The following is a 19,752-nucleotide window of genomic DNA, read 5'->3' as shown; positions in this document are numbered from 1 at the left end:
TCTTACTTTGTTCATTAAACGACTGTGGGGAACTGTATGGAACGTCTTGCGGAAGTCAAGAAACACGGCATCTACCTGGGAACCCGTGTCTATGGCACTCTGAGTCTCGTGGACGAATAGCGCGAGCTGGGTTTCACACGATCGTCTTTTTCGAAACCCATGTTGATTCCTACAGAGTAGATTTCTAGTTCTCAGAAAAGTCATTATACTCGAACATAATACGTGTTCCAAAATTCTACAACTGATCGACGTTAGAGATATAGGTCTATAGTTCTGCACATCTGTTCGACGTCCCTTCTTGAAAACGGGGATGAGCTGTGCCCTTTCCCAATCCTTGTGGCTTTTGGCAGGACAAGCCCGGCCTGGTGCTGCCGTGGGTGGTGGAGCAGATGGTGGTGCTGCCCGTCTGGGCCCTGCTGGCGCTGGCGTTCGCCGTCCTCAGCTACATGGAGGGCCAGCTGCAGAGGTCCACCGTCAGCGTCTTCGTGCTGTTGGTGCGTGCAGGTGCGTAACCCTGGACCACGCCACACTACTTCCATTACCAAAAATAGCAGAAGATATTTCAGCAAGGGTCAGTCGCGGCACGTTGAACCACAACCATCATGAATACGATATTTCAGTGCCTGTGTTACTCCGAATTACAAGGTAATCTTCCTCCGGACCTGTATACATCTCCGAAGAAACAGCCACTGCGACGATTGCAGCTGTGATGAAATACAAGAAACCTATCCACAGTTGCCAGTCTGGACAACCATTAGCGGTATAGTGGAATGACGACAATGGAAATTTTTGCAGCACCAGGACTCGCGCTTGTCACGAGTGGTCCTCCTACCATTAGGCTGTCCGAGTATGTCGCACGGCCACATCGAAACTTTCAAATGTCGTCGACCGTGCACGGATGGCCGAATGCTAAGGCGACTGCTCGCGATAAGCGGGAAATCTGGGTTCGACTTCCCGTCCGGCAAAAATTGCCAATGTCGTCATTCCATTATACAGCTGATGCTTGTCAATATTCGCAACTGCGAATACGTTTAATACATCATCATCAACAACCTCAGACATTGAAGTATCTTAATGTATCCCTGCATCTGTTCCTCTCACTGTCTTTACTATTTTGTTCTAACCCCTGCATTTCAATTTCGCAGATAACGCTTTTCAATAAAGTTGTATGGGTCACTCTCTTCATTTTTTACCCACAGGATTTTCTATTCTAAGGTGTAATTTCTGAAGATGTTATGCTGAATCAGCTGTAAAATTAAATTAGTATTTCTTCAGTTTCTCTTCAGCCTCTTTCACTATTTTTTCATTCAATTTCCTTTCCTACTACCTCAGAGCCCACCGTACACAACCGTAGCTTAAAATAATCCAAAGAAGGTCTTGGTGAATTGTCTCCTAATCGTTTGTTAGTAAATTACTCTAATTTTTGAAGGCTTGTCTGACCACTGAAATCACAAGTACTATCTTGGAGCGTTCGAAACATTCAACTATGAGCAAAGAAAAAATGGTTCAAATGGCTCTGAACACTATGGGACTTAACATCTGATGTCATCAGTCCCCTAGACGTAGAACTGCTTAAACCTAACTAACCTAAGGACATCACACACGTCCAGGTCCGAGATAGGATTCGAAACTGCGGCCGTAGCAGCAGCGCGGTTCCGGACTGAAGCGCCTACAACCGCTCGTCCACAGCGGCCGGCGAAGAGCAGAGAGATCTTTTCATACACGCTAGAGTACCTTACGGAGATCCTAAATGACCTCGCTACAACAGAGCCGTTCCGTTTTACTGAGAAGGTTTCAATTAAATTTACGAGAGCTTACGTTTGTAGAAGAGTCGGGAAACATATTACTGCCTCCAACATATGTTTCGTGAAATGACGGCGTCGAGGAAATCAGACAAATTATAACTCATTTGGAGTGTTAACAGATGTTCTTCCCATGCAACATTCACGAATGGAACAGAGCATGAAGAAAATAATAGTGTTACCCAAAGTACCCTACAATTTCCGAGTGTAGATGTAGATACTATTTACCATCAAAATGCTGTCACTGTCTTAAATGGTTCAAATGGCTCTGATCACTATGGGACTTAACATCTGTGGTCATCAGTCCCCTAGAACTTAGAACTACTTACACCTAATTAACCTAAGGACATCACACACATTCATGCCCGAGGCAGTATTCGAACCTGCGACCGTAGCAGTCGCGCGGTTCCAGACTGAGCGCCTAGAGCCGCGAGACCACCGCAGCCGACGTGTCACTGTCTTATCTGGAGCATTTTGTGCCATAGTGGTTCTAGTGTTGAGCCTTGGGGGACACCAACTGATGGTTATCTTGAGAGGGTAGTTATTTGCATGGACTGCTCTCTACGGCGTTACATCACGCCTTTGCTGTCAAACATCAGTTGTTCTGTTACTGCCCTGATTGGAGTATTCTGAACCCTAATGGTACGAGTATTGAACATAGAGGGACACCAGATGTTGTGTGTTTCAAGCAGCGCCAGTACGCTAAGACCTTTTCTCTGTTCCAGGTGTGACTGTGTACTTCATCCTGGTGGTGTACAGCCAGTACAGGTACCTGAGGGGTGAGCTGGTGCCCACCAGTCCCAACCGGGCCGTCTGAGGGAAACACCATACCCAGGTCTCCACGTCTTCACTGATGTTTCGTCGGCGCAACAGCGGCCGACTGCTGTGAATGTTTCGCGCTTCTTTGGCCACACAAGAACATACTGCGCAGCATCAGCCGTGCCGATGCATGAACTCACAACGAAGTCTTCTGTCGAAAGGCGTGGCCACACACAAGTTGCATAAGGGAACTACAGCAAGTCATCCCATGCTTTCTGAAGCCTGCGTGGATAAATTACAGTTTTAATGCTCACAACTGTGCAATATAACTGATGAAAGACATCTCGTTAGGCGCTATGAGCACCTTTTCGAAACTGTCTATTTTCTTTATAGGTATTCTGGCATACAGGTCTTAATCAGTACCATCGCTTACAAACAGATTTATCTATACCTATGACGACAACGCAATAAAAAAGTTGGCTACACTTACATGCTGCACACATCTACATCAAACGTCTCGTATGTCAAGCGTAAAATATTTGTGATAATTATCAGTTGTGTATATCTAGAAAATGTAGAGCCCTATCAACATTTAAAACCTAGTTGAATAAATGAATTGTAAAATGGATCATGCCCACTTTTTTTCCTAATTAAGACAACCAGAGATAACTGATCTTTGTACCTGTATGTATCGTTTGGTACAAAATGGGGTCACGTCCCAGTACAGAAGTGCGTCTCGTATGTCAAGTGTAAAATATTTGTGATAAGAGCAGCAGTTTCCCAGATGGGTGAATCATATTCTCTAATGCCAATAATGAGCCCTTTTTCAATCGCATCGACCTGACGGTATGTCTCACGCATAAGTCTGTGAGGCATCCTTCACGCCTGGTCATGTCACACTGATCCACTATCTTCTTTTTATAGAGACAACGAGGGCTGCAGGCACACTTTAGCAGCAGGTGGTGGTGGGCCGCGTATCAATGTCGACGTTGAATCCGCCTTCCAACATGGTTCAAATTTTAATCATTTCTGCAGAACATGCTAATGTGCATGTCCTGTGTATATGAACGTCCTTCTCTAGTCGTTCAGGATGTTCCGTTTTTTCTTCTGAAAGTGACAGTACTGCTACTCCTAGATTCATGGTAACATCATCGTCAAGTATCTCTCCTGAGGAATTTATCTGCTATATTTTTTTTTTTAAAAATCACCTTGTCCTGTGCTGAAACGCTCAGATTGTGTCGAATCTTGCACGGGTTTGGTAAGGAATGTGGCAGTCTTGGGGTAAATTCCTGAGCTATGACTTAGTGGGCAAATGTAAGGCATTGTGACTAAAATTAACAGGCTTTTGGGCTAGTACTGTTCTGTACTGAGTAGCCATTTCCAATGTACTTAAACTTATTGGGTGCTTACAAACATCTAAAACGTAGAGTGCCTAAGAGCCGTTGAAATTGTCCGTTTTGTGACTGTAGTGGTAGCCCAGTGATTTCATGTTCAGAGTTAGAAACCGACATGGGCTGGTAAACTATTGTGGCAAAGGAAATTTTGCATGTGAGTTACTGCTTGACATGTAAATGGCTAGAGCCGCCTCGTTGAAATATTCTCCATTATGATTCTTACGGCAGGCAACGGCCTTGCCGCAATGGATACACCGGTTCCCGTGAGATCACCGAAGTTGAGCGCTGTCGGGCGTGGCCGGCGCTTGGATGCGTCACCCTCCAGGCCGCAATGCGCTGTTGCCATTTTTAGGGGTGCACTCAGCCTCTTGATGCCAATTGAGGAGCTACTCGACCGAACAGTAGCGGCTTCGGTCTAGAATACCATCATAACGACCGGGAGCGCGGTGTGCTGACCCCATGCCCCTCCTGTCCACATCCTCCACTGAGGCTGACACGGCGGTCGGATGGTCGCGGTAGGCCACTCGTGGCCTAAAGACGGAGTGCTTAATTTAATTATTCTTACCGCCATCTTTAATATCTTCTGGAAGTACTACCTAATATATTGTTTTAGAAAAATGTAGTAGTGAAATGATTAAGTCTAGCCTCTAGTCGCATCTCTGTGTTTAAGTTGTTTTCATTGAACACCTTTTAAGACCAAGACCTTCCACAAGTTATGTTGCAGGATTTGTGCTCTTATTCATCGACAAGTCGTAACTGTATGCCTGATTAAGTATGATGCAGCTAGTGCCCATATCATTTCATGTGACTGGTTGGACTTAAATGTAATCGGATGTGTCGACAGTACTGAAGGTACCGGTTATGGAAGTATTGTTTTCATGTGTTGTGTCGACTGAAGCTTGAGGATGCCCCTGTAGACAATTAGCTTAATTTGTAGTTCACATTGAACCTCCCAAGCACCTGTCAAAAAATGGCTCTGACCACTATGCGACTTAACATCTGTGGTCATCAGTCGCCTAGAACATAGAACTAATTAAACCTAACTAACCTAAGGACATCACACACATCCATGCCCGAAGCAGGATTCGAACCTGCGACCGTAGCAGTCGCACGGTTCCGGAGTGCGCGCCTAGAACCGCGAGACCACCGCGGCCGGCCAAGCACCTGTCATTGCTCTGCGAAACTGTTAACCTACTTAGTTTGCAGGTGGCTACAGCTATGGAGTTATTTTAAATTTTTTTGGGTGCTGCTTGTGCCAGATTAAAAAAAAAAAAAAAGATTTGGTGTGCTCCTGAAGTGCCGATACAAACAGACCAATGGTAAATTTATTTTATATTCTATGTAGTTGACAATATAAGTGGCTATTGCCGGTTCAAGTAGGGAAACAGAGATAAGGGTTTTAGAGCGGCTGCAGCCTGATTACAAATTTAGAATACTGAGAGCTGTGTAAGTGTTATTTCCATAGAGAGGCTAGTACCAACTGAAAGGGAGAATCATAAATGATCCATTTACGTGAGACTGCAGAGAACCGCTGCGAATATTAAGGTTTCACTATCTTATAATTGTTTAGCGACGAAAAGCCAGCTGAATTTGGATTACTTGTTAGTTTGTGACATTTGTTTTGAATGTGGCTTGAGCCGGTTGAAACTTGAGAACCGTGACTGGTCGGGTCTTGTTGAATGGCTCTGAAGACCGTGATGTGTTATTATGTAATGTGGCTACTGTATGCTGTTTTCCTTAATAACTGTGTGCACCGCGCAAGTACCGAAGTATGATTTGTCAATAAAATAAATTTAGTTTTTTGTTAAGGTTAAGGTTAAAATAAATTTAACCTTTCACTCCAAGCCCCTCGTGTCCCAGCTACCCCTGCTCCAAATGGTATCCAGATTCCTTGTTTCCGTGGTAGGACAACGGGGTGGCAGACTTGGAGGCTCCACAATAAATAAAATCTTTGGACAAATAGTATGTCAGGGCATAATATAGAGACAAAAATTGCTGACAACTGTTATGAGCTAGAGATGGACGCAAATGTGATATGAGAAGTCTCACATTGCACTGCACACACAACCGCTAGAAAAAATTATCCTATGATCGTTTTAACATGTATTTTATGAATATGGTCATGCTCATCCCGTTTAGCGTTTCACAGTTTCAACACGTGTACCGCAGGGGCAAGGCATTTCAGTTTTACGATGTTATACTGTATCGTGGTTACCTAGGCACTGCTAAGCACAGGGTTAAATTCAGTTTCTAAGTATTCACGTGGCTCTATTGTCTGGATCGATACCATTTTTAATTTTCATATGCATTTTACATTTCATAGACACGTCGCTTTATGCAGATGTGTACGGTACCTAAGTAATCGTATGTTCCTGCTTCAGTATATCCAAAGTTTTCTTGTGTTACCAACGAAGGTACTCATAAATATTTTGTTCACCATCTGTATCAGATGCCACTGATGATGGTCTGTAAACCATAATACCACTCTGGGAAGTAAATAGTTTTGAAGTTCTGCTCTTAGTGTACAACTAGATGTTCTTTATCAAACATATGCGAGCTGTGGACCGCCCGATATACAAGAATTTTACTATGTAAATATAGTGTATGTATTCCGCACGACTTTGTAACGTGTAGGTATTTCATAAAAGGCAGATTTTATCCTATGCTCCTCAGTATCCATTTTAAATACAAACAGCAGATACAAAATTCATATTTGAATGTTTAGAGAAGTTTATGGTTTTGAGTTACAAACAGGCCCTGAAGAAGCGTGCTTTTATTTGGGATAGGTACGTGTCATGTCAAGAACAGACATTTAATAGCATTAAATCGAAGTCAAAAAATGTATGTAACCCTATTACTAGTATTCAGTGGATGAGATCTTCAAGGAAGTTATTTTTTCAGTATAAAAAAACATTAAAATGCATTTTCTTAGCATACCAACTCCATTGTTCAATTATGTCAACTACTGCTCTTTAATTTCAGTCAGCTGAGGTTTTACAGACGTTTAACGGTAAGCAAAACTTAACAAACTTGAGTGATTTTAGAGTGGAGTAGTAAACTGAATTATTAAAAACAGACTGTGTTCACACTTCGGTCTCTACGTCTCTTATGTACCAGAGGCTGCCACAAAATATAATGAAGATGAATTCAAATGTACCTTCTCATAAATGTATTGCTTTCGAAGGTGGCGGCCAAAACTGTTAATTTTCTATCGAAATTATATATGACTTTAAAGGACAAGAAACCACGCTGGAATATGCGTTATAGCTCTTTCTACGGAGAATGGCACACATAATTTCGCTTAATGCACAGCATTTGTTCAAATGACACACTGTATGTATTTATCCATACGCCGCTTCAGCACAGCGAAAACATTTACATTCTGACAGGTTTGCAACAGCTGCAACGCCGGTGTAGTTCGCTGCATCGATCAGGTATGTAAAGAGAGGTAGAACGTAAGGATAAAGGTCCGTGTTCTGGCCGTACACGAAGAAATCGGGGCCGACTGGCCGCCATATCATCCTTTGCCGATGACGTAACTGGGTGCACTATGGAGAGGGCGTAGGATGAGTACACCGCTCTCCCAATCGTTAACGGTCTTCTTGACTCTGGAAACGCTATTACGCGGTCAAGCAACTCTTCAGTTGAATTACTGTCATAAAAACATTATCAACCGTTGTGAGCTGTAACAGCATAAAATAAAAGAGTTTATAAAGGAAACTAATACGGTGAAATAATGAGAACAGATCCTCAACAAAATATGAATGTACGAACAAAGGACCAAGAGATTACAAAGGCTTTGGTTATATTTTTAAAATTTATTTTTTTGGTCGATATGAGGTACGTGTAATAGGACATAAATGACCTTGTGGATGACATCGGAAGTTCACTGAGGCTTTTTGCGGATGATGCTGCGGTATATCGAGAGATTGTAACAATGGAAAATTGTACTGAAATACAGGAGGATCTGCAGCGAATCGACGCATGGTGCAGGGAATGGCAATTGAATCTCAATGTTAGACAAGTGTAATGTGCTACGAATACATAGGAAGAAAAATCCTTTATCATGTAGCTACAATATAGCATGTCAGCAACTGGAAGCAGTTAATTCCATAAATTATCTGGGAGTAGGCATTACGAGTGATTTAAAATGGAATGATCATATAAAGTTGATCGTCGGTAAAGCAGATGGCAGACTGAGATTCATTGGAAGAATCCTAAGGAAATGCAATCCGAAAACAAAGGAAGTAGGTTACAGTACAGTTGTTCGCCCACTGCTCGAATATTGCTCACCTGAGTTGGATCCGTACCAGATAGTGTTGACAGAAAAGATAGAGAAGATCCAAATGGTTCAAATGGCTCTGAGCAATATGTGACTTAATTGCTCAGGTCATCAGTCCCCTAGAACTTAGAACTACTTAAACCTAACTAACCTAAGGACATCACGCACATCCATACCCGAGGCAGGATTCGAACCTGCGGTAAATGGAAGCAGTTAATTCCTTAAATTATCTGGGAGTAGGCATTAAGAGTGATTTAAAATGGAATGACCATATAAAATTGATCGTCGGTAAAGCAGATGCCAGACTGAGATTCATTGGAAGAATCCTAAGGAAATGCAATCCGAAAACAAAGGAAGCAGATTACAGTACGCTTGTTCGCCCACTGCTTGAATACTGCTCAGCAGTGTGGGATCCGTACCAGATAGGGTTGATAGAAGAGATAGAGAAGATCCAACGGAGAGCAGCGCGTTTCGTTACAGGATCATTTAGTAATCGCGAAAGCGTTACGAAGATGATAGATAAACTCCAGTGGAAGACTCTGCAGGAGCGACGCTCAGTAGCTCGGTACGGGCTTTTGTTGAAGTTTCGTAAACATACCTTCACCGAGGAGTCAAGCAGTATGTTGCTTCCTCCTACGAATATCTCGCGAAGAGACCATGAGGATAAAATGAGAGAGATTAGAACCCACACAGAGGTATACCGACAATCCTTCTTCCCACGAACAATACGAGACTGGAATAGAAGGGAGAACCAATAGAGGTACTCAAGGTCCCCTCCGCCACACACCGTCAGGTGGCTTGCGGAGTATGTATGTAGATATAGATGTAGGTGTAGACATGCGCCTCACAGCTACATACAAAAAAAAAAAAAAAAAAAAAAAAAATCCGCAGCTCGTGGACTAGTCGCTAGCGATGGGTCCCGGGTTCGATATCCAACGGGTTGGGGATTTTCTCTGTCCGTTGACTGAGTTTTTGTGTTGTCATCATCATTCGTGCAACTGGCTAGATTGACATCACTGTTCAGAATGGCCTAATACGTAATTAGTTCATCCATAGGAGTTTTGATGACTGACTTTGTGAGTATCAAAGTATGTGACGTAGATGGCTATATGTGTTGACTGCATTGACTTAGAAGCTTAAATTTTTTACACCCCTAAGAGACCACAGCCCTCAGTATACGTTCCAAAGCTGACGTGATAAGCATTGTCGTGTTGCCATTGTTTTTGCGTACGGTCAAGATCAACAATAATCTTTACTATTGTTTACCTCTCCACTGTTTACATATATCTCCAAATAGCAGTCTCTAGCAATTAGACGATTTATCATTTGTGGTTCAAAATGGCTCTGACCACTATTGGACTTAACATCTGAGGTCATCAGTCGCCTAGAACTTAGAACTTCTTTAAACCTACCTAACCTAAAGACATCACACACAACCCGAGGCAGGATTCGAACCTGCGACCGTAGATGTCGCTCGGTTCCAGACTGTAGCGCCTAGAACCGCTCGGCCACCGCGGCCGGCTACAATTTGGTTTTATGGTATTTCCATGTATCTTTTCCTAAAAAAATTCAGAATTGTGGATTTATTTTGCCGCGCGAGATTAGCCGAGCGGTCTAGGCGCTGCAATCATGGACTGTACGGCTGATCGCGGTGGAGTTTAGTCCTCCCTCGGGCATGGGTATGTGTGTTTGTTCTTAGGATAATTTAGGTTTAGTAGTGTGTAAGCTTACGGATTGATGACCTTAGCAGTTAAGTCCCGTAGGATTCCACACACATTTGAACCTTTTTTTTTGGGAATTATTTTGTTCCGTTGTGTTCCAAGACTGCTTCGATTTATTCTGTTTTAGATGATTAATACAGTCTGATTTCTTAAAGTGCTGTCTGTGACTTCCCCTCCCCCCTTCCTGCCCACCCCTTCTTTTGCTTACATAATTAATTCTGAGTTAGAAGCACTTGCAATAAGAGAACATGTTTGACGTGTCCACAGTCATTGCAAAGGAGTGTGGCAGGTGGGAATTGTTTTATTCGCTAACAGGAAAATGGTGAAAGGCAGGACATCTGATTGTTTCAATCATTCTTCCAAAAGCAGCAACTACTGGCTGTTCTTCGATCTTGTACTACGTACAGAGGGCAGCAAAAAAAGATCGGTCTTCTACTGTACAAAAATATTTGGCTGGATGGAGTCGAACGCGAACAAAAGTGAAGAGAATTCTATAAAATCCTTCGCAACAGCAATCTCACCTTTCCGACGTCAGAACAGCGACAGCGTATGATACTACATCCACTCACCTGGAAGAAAACGAAAAAAAACATGTATTAGAAAGAAAAATATTATTTCAGCAATAATATATCGTACAACTGTATCACGATATCACTATGGAGATTTTTGCACACCACCTGCCGGCAATGTGTAATTATTTGAAACAAGATTTGCGAAACAGTGTTCGGCGGAACACTACTGTTCTATGGGAAAGGAATTAGTGCTCCACGAAAATATATTAGTGTATGGATTTTGTTTTACATTTTTAAGATATTTTTACAATTTTTGTCTCACAAGCTACGATATGAAATTTAAGTAATCACTGAATAAAACAACTATTCAACGTTAGCCGGCCGAGCGGTTTTAGGCTCTTCAGTCTCGAACCGCGCGACCGCTACGGTAGCAGGTTCGAATCCTGCGTCGGGCATGGATGTGTGTGATGTTGTTAGTGTAGTTAGGATTAAGCAGTTCTACGTTCTAGGAGACTGATGACCTCAGAAGTTAAGTCCCATAGTGTTCAGAGCAATTTTTTTTAAGTCCCATAGTGTTCAGAGCAATTTTTTTATCAACGTTAAGGTATTGTTAATTTCATTAACTTTCAAAATAAACCAGATGTCCCATCAAAGTATCAGGATTTTGAAAGTGTTGCGTCAGGGGAAATGTTTGGAAACCCTGATTTAACAAGTTTCGGTACTTCACTAGACCATCATCAACACAAGAAAAACACAAATTGTTACTTCGCAGTGAACTCTCAACAGATGCAAAAATTGAGACATAGGCTTCGCTATGACGTGACATATAAGCGTTCAAAGATTTTACTGTCGGTAGAAACGGCATTGGTGGCACTGATAAACACGTAATACGGATAGCACAGTGTTTAGTTGGCGACTGGAAGCTCACTTTCCTTAGCAGATATAACTCTATAACAGCGTTACACGCCACTATTTGATCTATAAAAATGAGTCTGCTGCTTGCTCACTATTTTTCACTGATGTTAATAGTATATTAATTTTAAGATAGGTTATGTGACATGCCAATATAGACTGATCTTCATTACATATTTGTTAGTATGTTTAGTGGCGAAAAGTAATGATTTGTTTGTTCATAGAACTTGATAAGGGAATAACGTAATTAATATGTTGTGTTAAATAAATCACACCTTTCCGACAACTGCGGCATATACAGACTGACAATGAAAAAAAAGAAAAACAACAAAAAAACCGTAAATTAGTTAAAAAATACGGCGTGCACACAGTTGTTTCAAAACGTAAACGTCACTGCAGATATTCGCCTTTGGCGATAATGTGGCGCAGACGAATAACGAAATTCTGCGTGACCGCTGAAGTGTCGGAACATCGATGCTGTCGATGACCTCCTGAATAACGGTTTTCAGCTCAGCAATGGTTCTGGGGCTACTGCTGAATAGCTTCAATATAGTCCAAAAAAAGGGGCCGCTTGTGTTCAGATCCAGAGGATATGGTGACCAATCGAGGCCCATGCCAGTGGCCTCTGGGTAACCCAGAGCCAGAATGCGGTCCCCAAAGTGCTCCTACAGGACATCGAAGACACTCCTGCTTCAATAGGATCGAGCTACGTCTTGTGGGAACCACATCTTGTAGAAATCAGGGTCACTTTGGGGCATGAAATCACCATCCAGCAATGGTTCTGGGGCTACTGCTGAATAGCTTCAATACAGCCCAAAAAAGGGGCCGCTTATGTTCAGATCCAGAGGATATGGTGACCAATCGAGGCCCATGCCAATGGCCTCTGGGTACCCCAGAGCCAGAATGCGGTCCCCAAAGTGCTCCTACAGGACATCGAAGACACTCCTGCTTCAATAGGATCGAGCTACGTCTTGCGGGAACCACATCTTGTAGAAATCAGGGTCACTTTGGGGGATGAAATCATCATCCAGCAATGGTTCTGGGGCTACTGCTGAATAGCTTCAATATAGCCCAAAAAAGGGGCCGCTTATGTTCAGATCCTGAGGATATGGTGACCAATCGAGGCATATGCCAGTGGCCTCTGGGTAACCCAGAGCCAGAATGCGGTCCCCAAAGTGCTCCTACAGGACATCGGAGACACTCCTGCTTCAATAGGATCGAGCTACGTCTTGCGGGAACCACATCTTGTAGAAATCAGGATCACTTTGGGGGATGAAATCATAATGCAGCAATGGTTCTGGGGCTACTGCTGAATAGCTTCAATATAGCCCAAAAAAGGGGCCGCTTGTGTTCAGATCCAGAGGATATGGTGACCAATCGAGGCCCATGCCAGTGGCCTCTGGGTAACCCAGAGCCAGAATGCGGTCCCCAAAGTGCTCCTACAGGACATCGGAGACACTCCTGCTTCAATAGGATCGAGCTACGTCTTGCGGGAACCACATCTTGTAGAAATCATCGTCACTTTGGGGGATGAAATCATCATCCAGCAATGGTTCTGGGGCTACTGCTGAATAGCTTCAATATAGCCCAAAAAAGGGGCCGCTTGTGTTCAGATCCAGAGGATATGGTGACCAATCGATGCCCATGCCAGTGGCCTCTGGGTAACTCAGAGCCAGAATGCGGTCCCCAAAGTGCTCCTACAGGACATCGAAGACACTCCTGCTTCAATAGGATCGAGCTACGTCTTGCGGGAACCACATCTTGTAGAAATCAGGGTCACTTTGGGGATGAAATCATAATGCAGCAATGGTTCTGGGGCTACTGCTGAATAGCTTCAATATAGCCCAAAAAGGGGCCACTTGTGTTCAGATCCAGAGGATATGGTGACCAATCGAGGCCCATGCCAGTGGCCTCTGGGTAACCCAGAGCCAGAATGCGGTCCCCAAAGTGCTCCTACAGGACATCGGAGACACTCCTGCTTCAATAGGATCGAGCTACGTCTTGCGGGAACCACATCTTGTAGAAATCAGGATCACTTTGGGGCATGAAATCATCATCCAGCAATGGTTCTGGGGTACTGCTGAATAGCTTCAATATAGCCCAAAAAAGGGGCCGCTTGTGTTCAGATCCAGAGGATATGGTGACCAATCGAGGCCCATGCCAGTGGCCTCTGGGTAACCCAGAGCCAGAATGCGGTCCCCAAAGTGCTCCTACAGGACATCGGAGACACTCCTGCTTCAATAGGATCGAGCTACGTCTTGCGGGAACCACATCTTGTAGAAATCAGGATCACTTTGGGGGATGAAATCATAATGCAGCAATGGTTCTGGGCCTACTGCTGAATACCTTCAATATAGCCCAAAAAAGGGGCCGCTTGTGTTCTGATCCACAGGATATGGTGACCAATCGAGGCCCATGCCAGTGGCCTCTGGGTAACCCAGAGCCAGAATGCGGTCCCCAAAGTGCTCCTACAGGACATCGAAGACACTCCTGCTTCAATAGGATCGAGCTACGTCTTGCGGGAACCACATCTTGTAGAAATCAGGGTCACTTTGGGGATGAAATCATCATCCAGCAATGGTTCGGGGGCTACTGCTGAATAGCTTCAATATAGCCCAAAAAAGGGGCCGCATGTGTTCAGATCCAGAGGATGTGGTAACCAATCAAGGCCCATGCCAATGGCCTCTGGGTACCCCAGAGCCAGAATGCGGTACCAAAGTGCTCCTACAGGACATCGAAGACACTCCTGCTTCAATAGGATCGAGCTACGTCTTGCGGGAACCACATCTTGTAGAAATCAGGGTCACTTTGGGGATGAAATCATCATCCAGCAATGGTTCTGGGGCTACTGCTGAATAGCTTCAATATAGCCCAAAAAAGGAGCCGCTTGTGTTCAGATCCTGAGGATATGGTGACCAATCGAGGCATATGCCAGTGGCCTCTGGTAACCCAGAGCCAGAATGCGGTCCCCAAAGTGCTCCTACAGGACATCGGAGACACTCCTGCTTCAATAGGATCGAGCTACGTCTTGCGGGAACCACATCTTGTAGAAATCAGGATCACTTTGGGGGATGAAATCATAATCCAGCAATGGTTCTGGGGCTAGTGCTGAATAGCTTCAATATAGCCCAAAAAAGGGGCCGCTTGTGTTCAGAACCAGAGGATATGGTGACCAATCGAGGCCCATGCCAATGGCCTCTGGGTACCCCAGAGCCAGAATGCGGTCCCCAAAGTGCTCCTACAGGACATCGAAGACACTCCTGCTTCAATAGGATCGAGCTACGTCTTGCGGGAACCACATCTTGTAGAAATCAGGGTCACTTTGGGGATGAAATCATCATCCAGCAATGGTTCTGGGGCTACTGCTGAATAGCTTCAATATAGCCCAAAAAAGGGGCCGCCTGTGTTCAGATCCAGAGGATATGGTAACCAATCGAGGTCCATGCCAATGGCCTCTGGGTACCCCAGAGCCAGAATGCGGTACCAAAGTGCTCCTACAGGACATCGAAGACACTCCTGCTTCAATAGGATCGAGCTACGTCTTGCGGGAACCACATCTTGTAGAAATCAGGGTCACTTTGGGGATGAAATCATCATCCAGCAATGGTTCTGGGGCTACTGCTGAATAGCTTCAATATAGCCCAAAAAAGGGGCCGCTTGTGTTCAGATCCAGAGGATATGGTGACCAATTGAGGCCCATGCCAGTGGCCTCTGGGTAACCCAGAGCCAGAATGCGGTCCCCAAAGTGCTCCTACAGGACATCGAAGACACTCCTGCTTCAATAGGATCGAGCTACGTCTTGCGGGAACCACATCTTGTAGAAATCAGGGTGACTTTGGGGGATGAAATCATAATGCAGCAATGGTTCTGGGGCTACTGCTGAATAGCTTCAATATAGCCCAAAAAAGGGGCCGCTTGTGTTCAGATCCAGAGGATATGGTGACCAATCGAGGCCCATGCCAGTGGCCTCTGGGTAACCCAGAGCCAGAATGCGGTCCCCAAAGTGCTCCTACTGGACATCGGAGACACTCCTGCTTCAATAGGATCGAGCTACGTCTTGCGGGAACCACATCTTGTAGAAATCAGGATCACTTTGGGGGATGAAATCATAATGCAGCAATGGTTCTGGGGCTACTGCTGAATAGCTTCAATATAGCCCAAAAAAGGGGCCGCTTGTGTTCAGATCTAGAGGATATGGTGACCAATCGAGGCCCATGCCAGTGGCCTCTGGGTAACCCACACCCAGAATGAGGTCCCCAAGGTGCTCCTACAGGACATCGAAGACACTCCTGCTTCAATAGGATCGAGCTACGTCTTGCGGGAACCACATCTTGTAGAAATCAGGGTCACTTTGGGGCATGAAATCATCATCCAGCAATGGTTCTGGGGCTACTGCTGAATAGCTTCAATATAGCCCAAAAAAGGGGCCGCTTGTGTTCAGATCCAGAGGATATGGTGACCAATCGATGCCCATGCCAGTGGCCTCTGGTTAACCCAGAGCCATAATGCGGTCCCCAAAGTGCTCCTACAGGACATCGGAGACACTCCTGCTTCAATAGGATCGAGCTACGTCTTGCGGGAACCACATCTTGTAGAAATCATGATCACTTTGGGGGATGAAATCATAATACAGCAATGGTTCTGGGGCTACTGCTGAATAGCTTCAATATAGCCCAAAAAAGGGGCCGCTTGTGTTCAGATCCAGAGGATATGGTGACCAATTGAGGCCCATGCCAGTGGCCTCTGGGTAACCCAGAGCCAGAATGCGGTCCCCAAAGTGCTCCTACAGGACATCGAAGACACTCCTGCTTCAATAGGATCGAGCTACGTCTTGCGGGAACCACATCTTGTAGAAATCAGGGTGACTTTGGGGGATGAAATCATAATGCAGCAATGGTTCTGGGGCTACTGCTGAATAGCTTCAATATAGCCCAAAAAAGGGGCCGCTTGTGTTCAGATCCAGAGGATATGGTGACCAATCGAGGCCCATGCCAGTGGCCTCTGGGTAACCCAGAGCCAGAATGCGGTCCCCAAAGTGCTCCTACTGGACATCGGAGACACTCCTGCTTCAATAGGATCGAGCTACGTCTTGCGGGAACCACATCTTGTAGAAATCAGGATCACTTTGGGGGATGAAATCATAATGCAGCAATGGTTCTGGGGCTACTGCTGAATAGCTTCAATATAGCCCAAAAAAGGGGCCGCTTGTGTTCAGATCTAGAGGATATGGTGACCAATCGAGGCCCATGCCAGTGGCCTCTGGGTAACCCACACCCAGAATGAGGTCCCCAAGGTGCTCCTACAGGACATCGAAGACACTCCTGCTTCAATAGGATCGAGCTACGTCTTGCGGGAACCACATCTTGTAGAAATCAGGGTCACTTTGGGGCATGAAATCATCATCCAGCAATGGTTCTGGGGCTACTGCTGAATAGCTTCAATATAGCCCAAAAAAGGGGCCGCTTGTGTTCAGATCCAGAGGATATGGTGACCAATCGATGCCCATGCCAGTGGCCTCTGGGTAACCCAGAGCCAGAATGCGGTCCCCAAAGTGCTCCTACAGGACATCGAAGACACTCCTGCTTCAATAGGATCGAGCTGCGTCTTGCGGGAACCACATCTTGTAGAAATCAGGGTCACTTTGGGGGATGAAATCATCATCCAGCAATGGTTCTGGGGCTACTGCTGAATAGCTTCAATATAGCCCAAAAAAGGGGCCGCTTGTGTTCAGATCCAGAGGATATGGTGACCAATCGATGCCCATGCCAGTGGCCTCTGGGTAACCCAGAGCCAGAATGCGGTCCCCAAAGTGCTCCTACAGGACATCGAAGACACTCCTGCTTCAATAGGATCGAGCTACGTCTTGCGGGAACCACATCTTGTAGAAATCAGGGTCACTTTGGGGATGAAATCATCATCCAGCAATGGTTCTGGGGCTACTGCTGAATAGCTTCAATATAGCCCAAAAAGGGGCCACTTGTGTTCAGATCCAGAGGATATGGTGACCAATCGAGGCCCATGCCAGTGGCCTCTGGGTAACCCAGAGCCAGAATGCGGTCCCCAAAGTGCTCCTACAGGACATCGGAGACACTCCTGCTTCAATAGGATCGAGCTACGTCTTGCGGGAACCACATCTTGTAGAAATCAGGATCACTTTGGGGCATGAAATCATCATCCAGCAATGGTTCTGGGGTACTGCTGAATAGCTTCAATATAGCCCAAAAAAGGGGCCGCTTGTGTTCAGATCCAGAGGATATGGTGACCAATCGAGGCCCATGCCAGTGGCCTCTGGGTAACCCAGAGCCAGAATGCGGTCCCCAAAGTGCTCCTACAGGACATCGGAGACACTCCTGCTTCAATAGGATCGAGCTACGTCTTGCGGGAACCACATCTTGTAGAAATCAGGATCACTTTGGGGGATGAAATCATAATGCAGCAATGGTTCTGGGCCTACTGCTGAATACCTTCAATATAGCCCAAAAAAGGGGCCGCTTGTGTTCTGATCCACAGGATATGGTGACCAATCGAGGCCCATGCCAGTGGCCTCTGGGTAACCCAGAGCCAGAATGCGGTCCCGAAAGTGCTCCTACAGGACATCGAAGACACTCCTGCTTCAATAGGATCGAGCTACGTCTTGCGGGAACCACATCTTGTAGAAATCAGGGTCACTTTGGGGGATGAAATCATCATCCAACAATGGTTCTGGGGCTACTGCTGAATAACTTCAATATAGCCCAAAAAAGGGGCCGCTTGTGTTCAGAACCAGAGGATATGGTGACCAATCGAGGCCCATGCCAATGGCCTCTGGGTAACCCAGAGCCAGAATGCGGTCCCCAAAGTGCTCCTACAGGACATCGAAGACACTCCTGCTTCAATAGGATCGAGCTACGTCTTGCGGGAACCACATCTTGTAGAAATCAGGGTCACTTTGGGGATGAAATCATCATCCAGCAATGGTTTGGGGGCTACTGCTGAATAGCTTCAATATAGCCCAAAAAAGGGGCCGCATGTGTTCAGATCCAGAGGATATGGTAACCAATCAAGGTCCATGCCAATGGCCTCTGGGTACCCCAGAGCCAGAATGCGGTACCAAAGTGCTCCTACAGGACATCGAAGACACTCCTGCTTCAATAGGATCGAGCTACGTCTTGCGGGAACCACATCTTGTAGAAATCAGGGTCACTTTGGGGATGAAATCATCATCCAGCAATGGTTCTGGGGCTACTGCTGAATAGCTTCAATATAGCCCAAAAAAGGAGCCGCTTGTGTTCAGATCCTGAGGATATGGTGACCAATCGAGACATATGCCAGTGGCCTCTGGTAACCCAGAGCCAGAATGCGGTCCCCAAAGTGCTCCTACAGGACATCGGAGACACTCCTGCTTCAATAGGATCGAGCTACGTCTTGCGGGAACCACATCTTGCAGAAATCAGGATCACTTTGGGGGATGAAATCATAATCCAGCAATGGTTCTGGGGCTACTGCTGAATAGCTTCAATATAGCCCAAAAAAGGGGCCGCTTGTGTTCAGAACCAGAGGATATGGTGACCAATCGAGGCCCATGCCAATGGCCTCTGGGTACCCCAGAGCCAGAATGCGGTCCCCAAAGTGCTCCTACAGGACATCGAAGACACTCCTGCTTCAATAGGATCGAGCTACGTCTTGCGGGAACCACATCTTGTAGAAATCAGGGTCACTTTGGGGATGAAATCATCATCCAGCAATGGTTCTGGGGCTACTGCTGAATAGCTTCAATATAGCCCAAAAAAGGGGCCGCCTGTGTTCAGATCCAGAGGATATGGTAACCAATCGAGGTCCATGCCAATGGCCTCTGGGTACCCCAGAGCCAGAATGCGGTACCAAAGTGCTCCTACAGGACATCGAAGACACTCCTGCTTCAATAGGATCGAGCTACGTCTTGCGGGAACCACATCTTGTAGAAATCAGGGTCACTTTGGGGATGAAATCATCATCCAGCAATGGTTCTGGGGCTACTGCTGAATAGCTTCAATATAGCCCAAAAAAGGAGCCGCTTGTGTTCAGATCCTGAGGATATGGTGACCAATCGAGGCATATGCCAGTGGCCTCTGGTTAACCCAGAGCCATAATGCGGTCCCCAAAGTGCTCCTACAGGACATCGGAGACACTCCTGCTTCAATAGGATCGAGCTACGTCTTGCGGGAACCACATCTTGTAGAAATCAGGATCACTTTGGGGGATGAAATCATAATACAGCAATGGTTCTGGGGCTACTGCTGAATAGCTTCAATATAGCCCAAAAAAGGGGCCGCTTGTGTTCAGATCCAGAGGATATGGTGACCAATTGAGGCCCATGCCAGTGGCCTCTGGGTAACCCAGAGCCAGAATGTG

The 19,752-nt window shown here is 45.7% G+C and overlaps 2 protein-coding genes across 3 annotated transcripts in view; one reads left to right on the top strand and one right to left on the bottom strand.

Moving 5' to 3' along the window:
* Positions 1 to 3,189, top strand: part of LOC126292051 (uncharacterized) — a 50,915-nt gene extending 47,726 nt beyond the window's left edge. For both annotated transcript variants that reach the window (XM_049985853.1, XM_049985854.1), the window contains 2 exons: positions 351 to 504; positions 2,528 to 3,189. In XM_049985853.1, the coding sequence (XP_049841810.1) occupies positions 351 to 504; positions 2,528 to 2,619 (246 nt within the window). In that variant the 3' untranslated portion in view covers positions 2,620 to 3,189. The remainder of the gene's footprint in view (positions 1 to 350; positions 505 to 2,527) is intronic.
* LOC126292035 (amyloid-beta-like protein) overlaps positions 1 to 19,752 on the bottom strand; it is a 1,795,419-nt gene that overhangs the window by 1,175,848 nt on the left and 599,819 nt on the right. The gene's annotated exons all lie outside the window — the stretch shown is intronic.

This window comes from Schistocerca gregaria, chromosome 9 (assembly GCF_023897955.1).
Source record: "Schistocerca gregaria isolate iqSchGreg1 chromosome 9, iqSchGreg1.2, whole genome shotgun sequence".
NCBI lineage: Eukaryota > Metazoa > Arthropoda > Insecta > Orthoptera > Acrididae > Schistocerca > Schistocerca gregaria.
The sequence above is the reverse complement of the archived record's forward strand: the minus strand, read 5'-3'. Positions and strand labels throughout refer to the sequence as shown.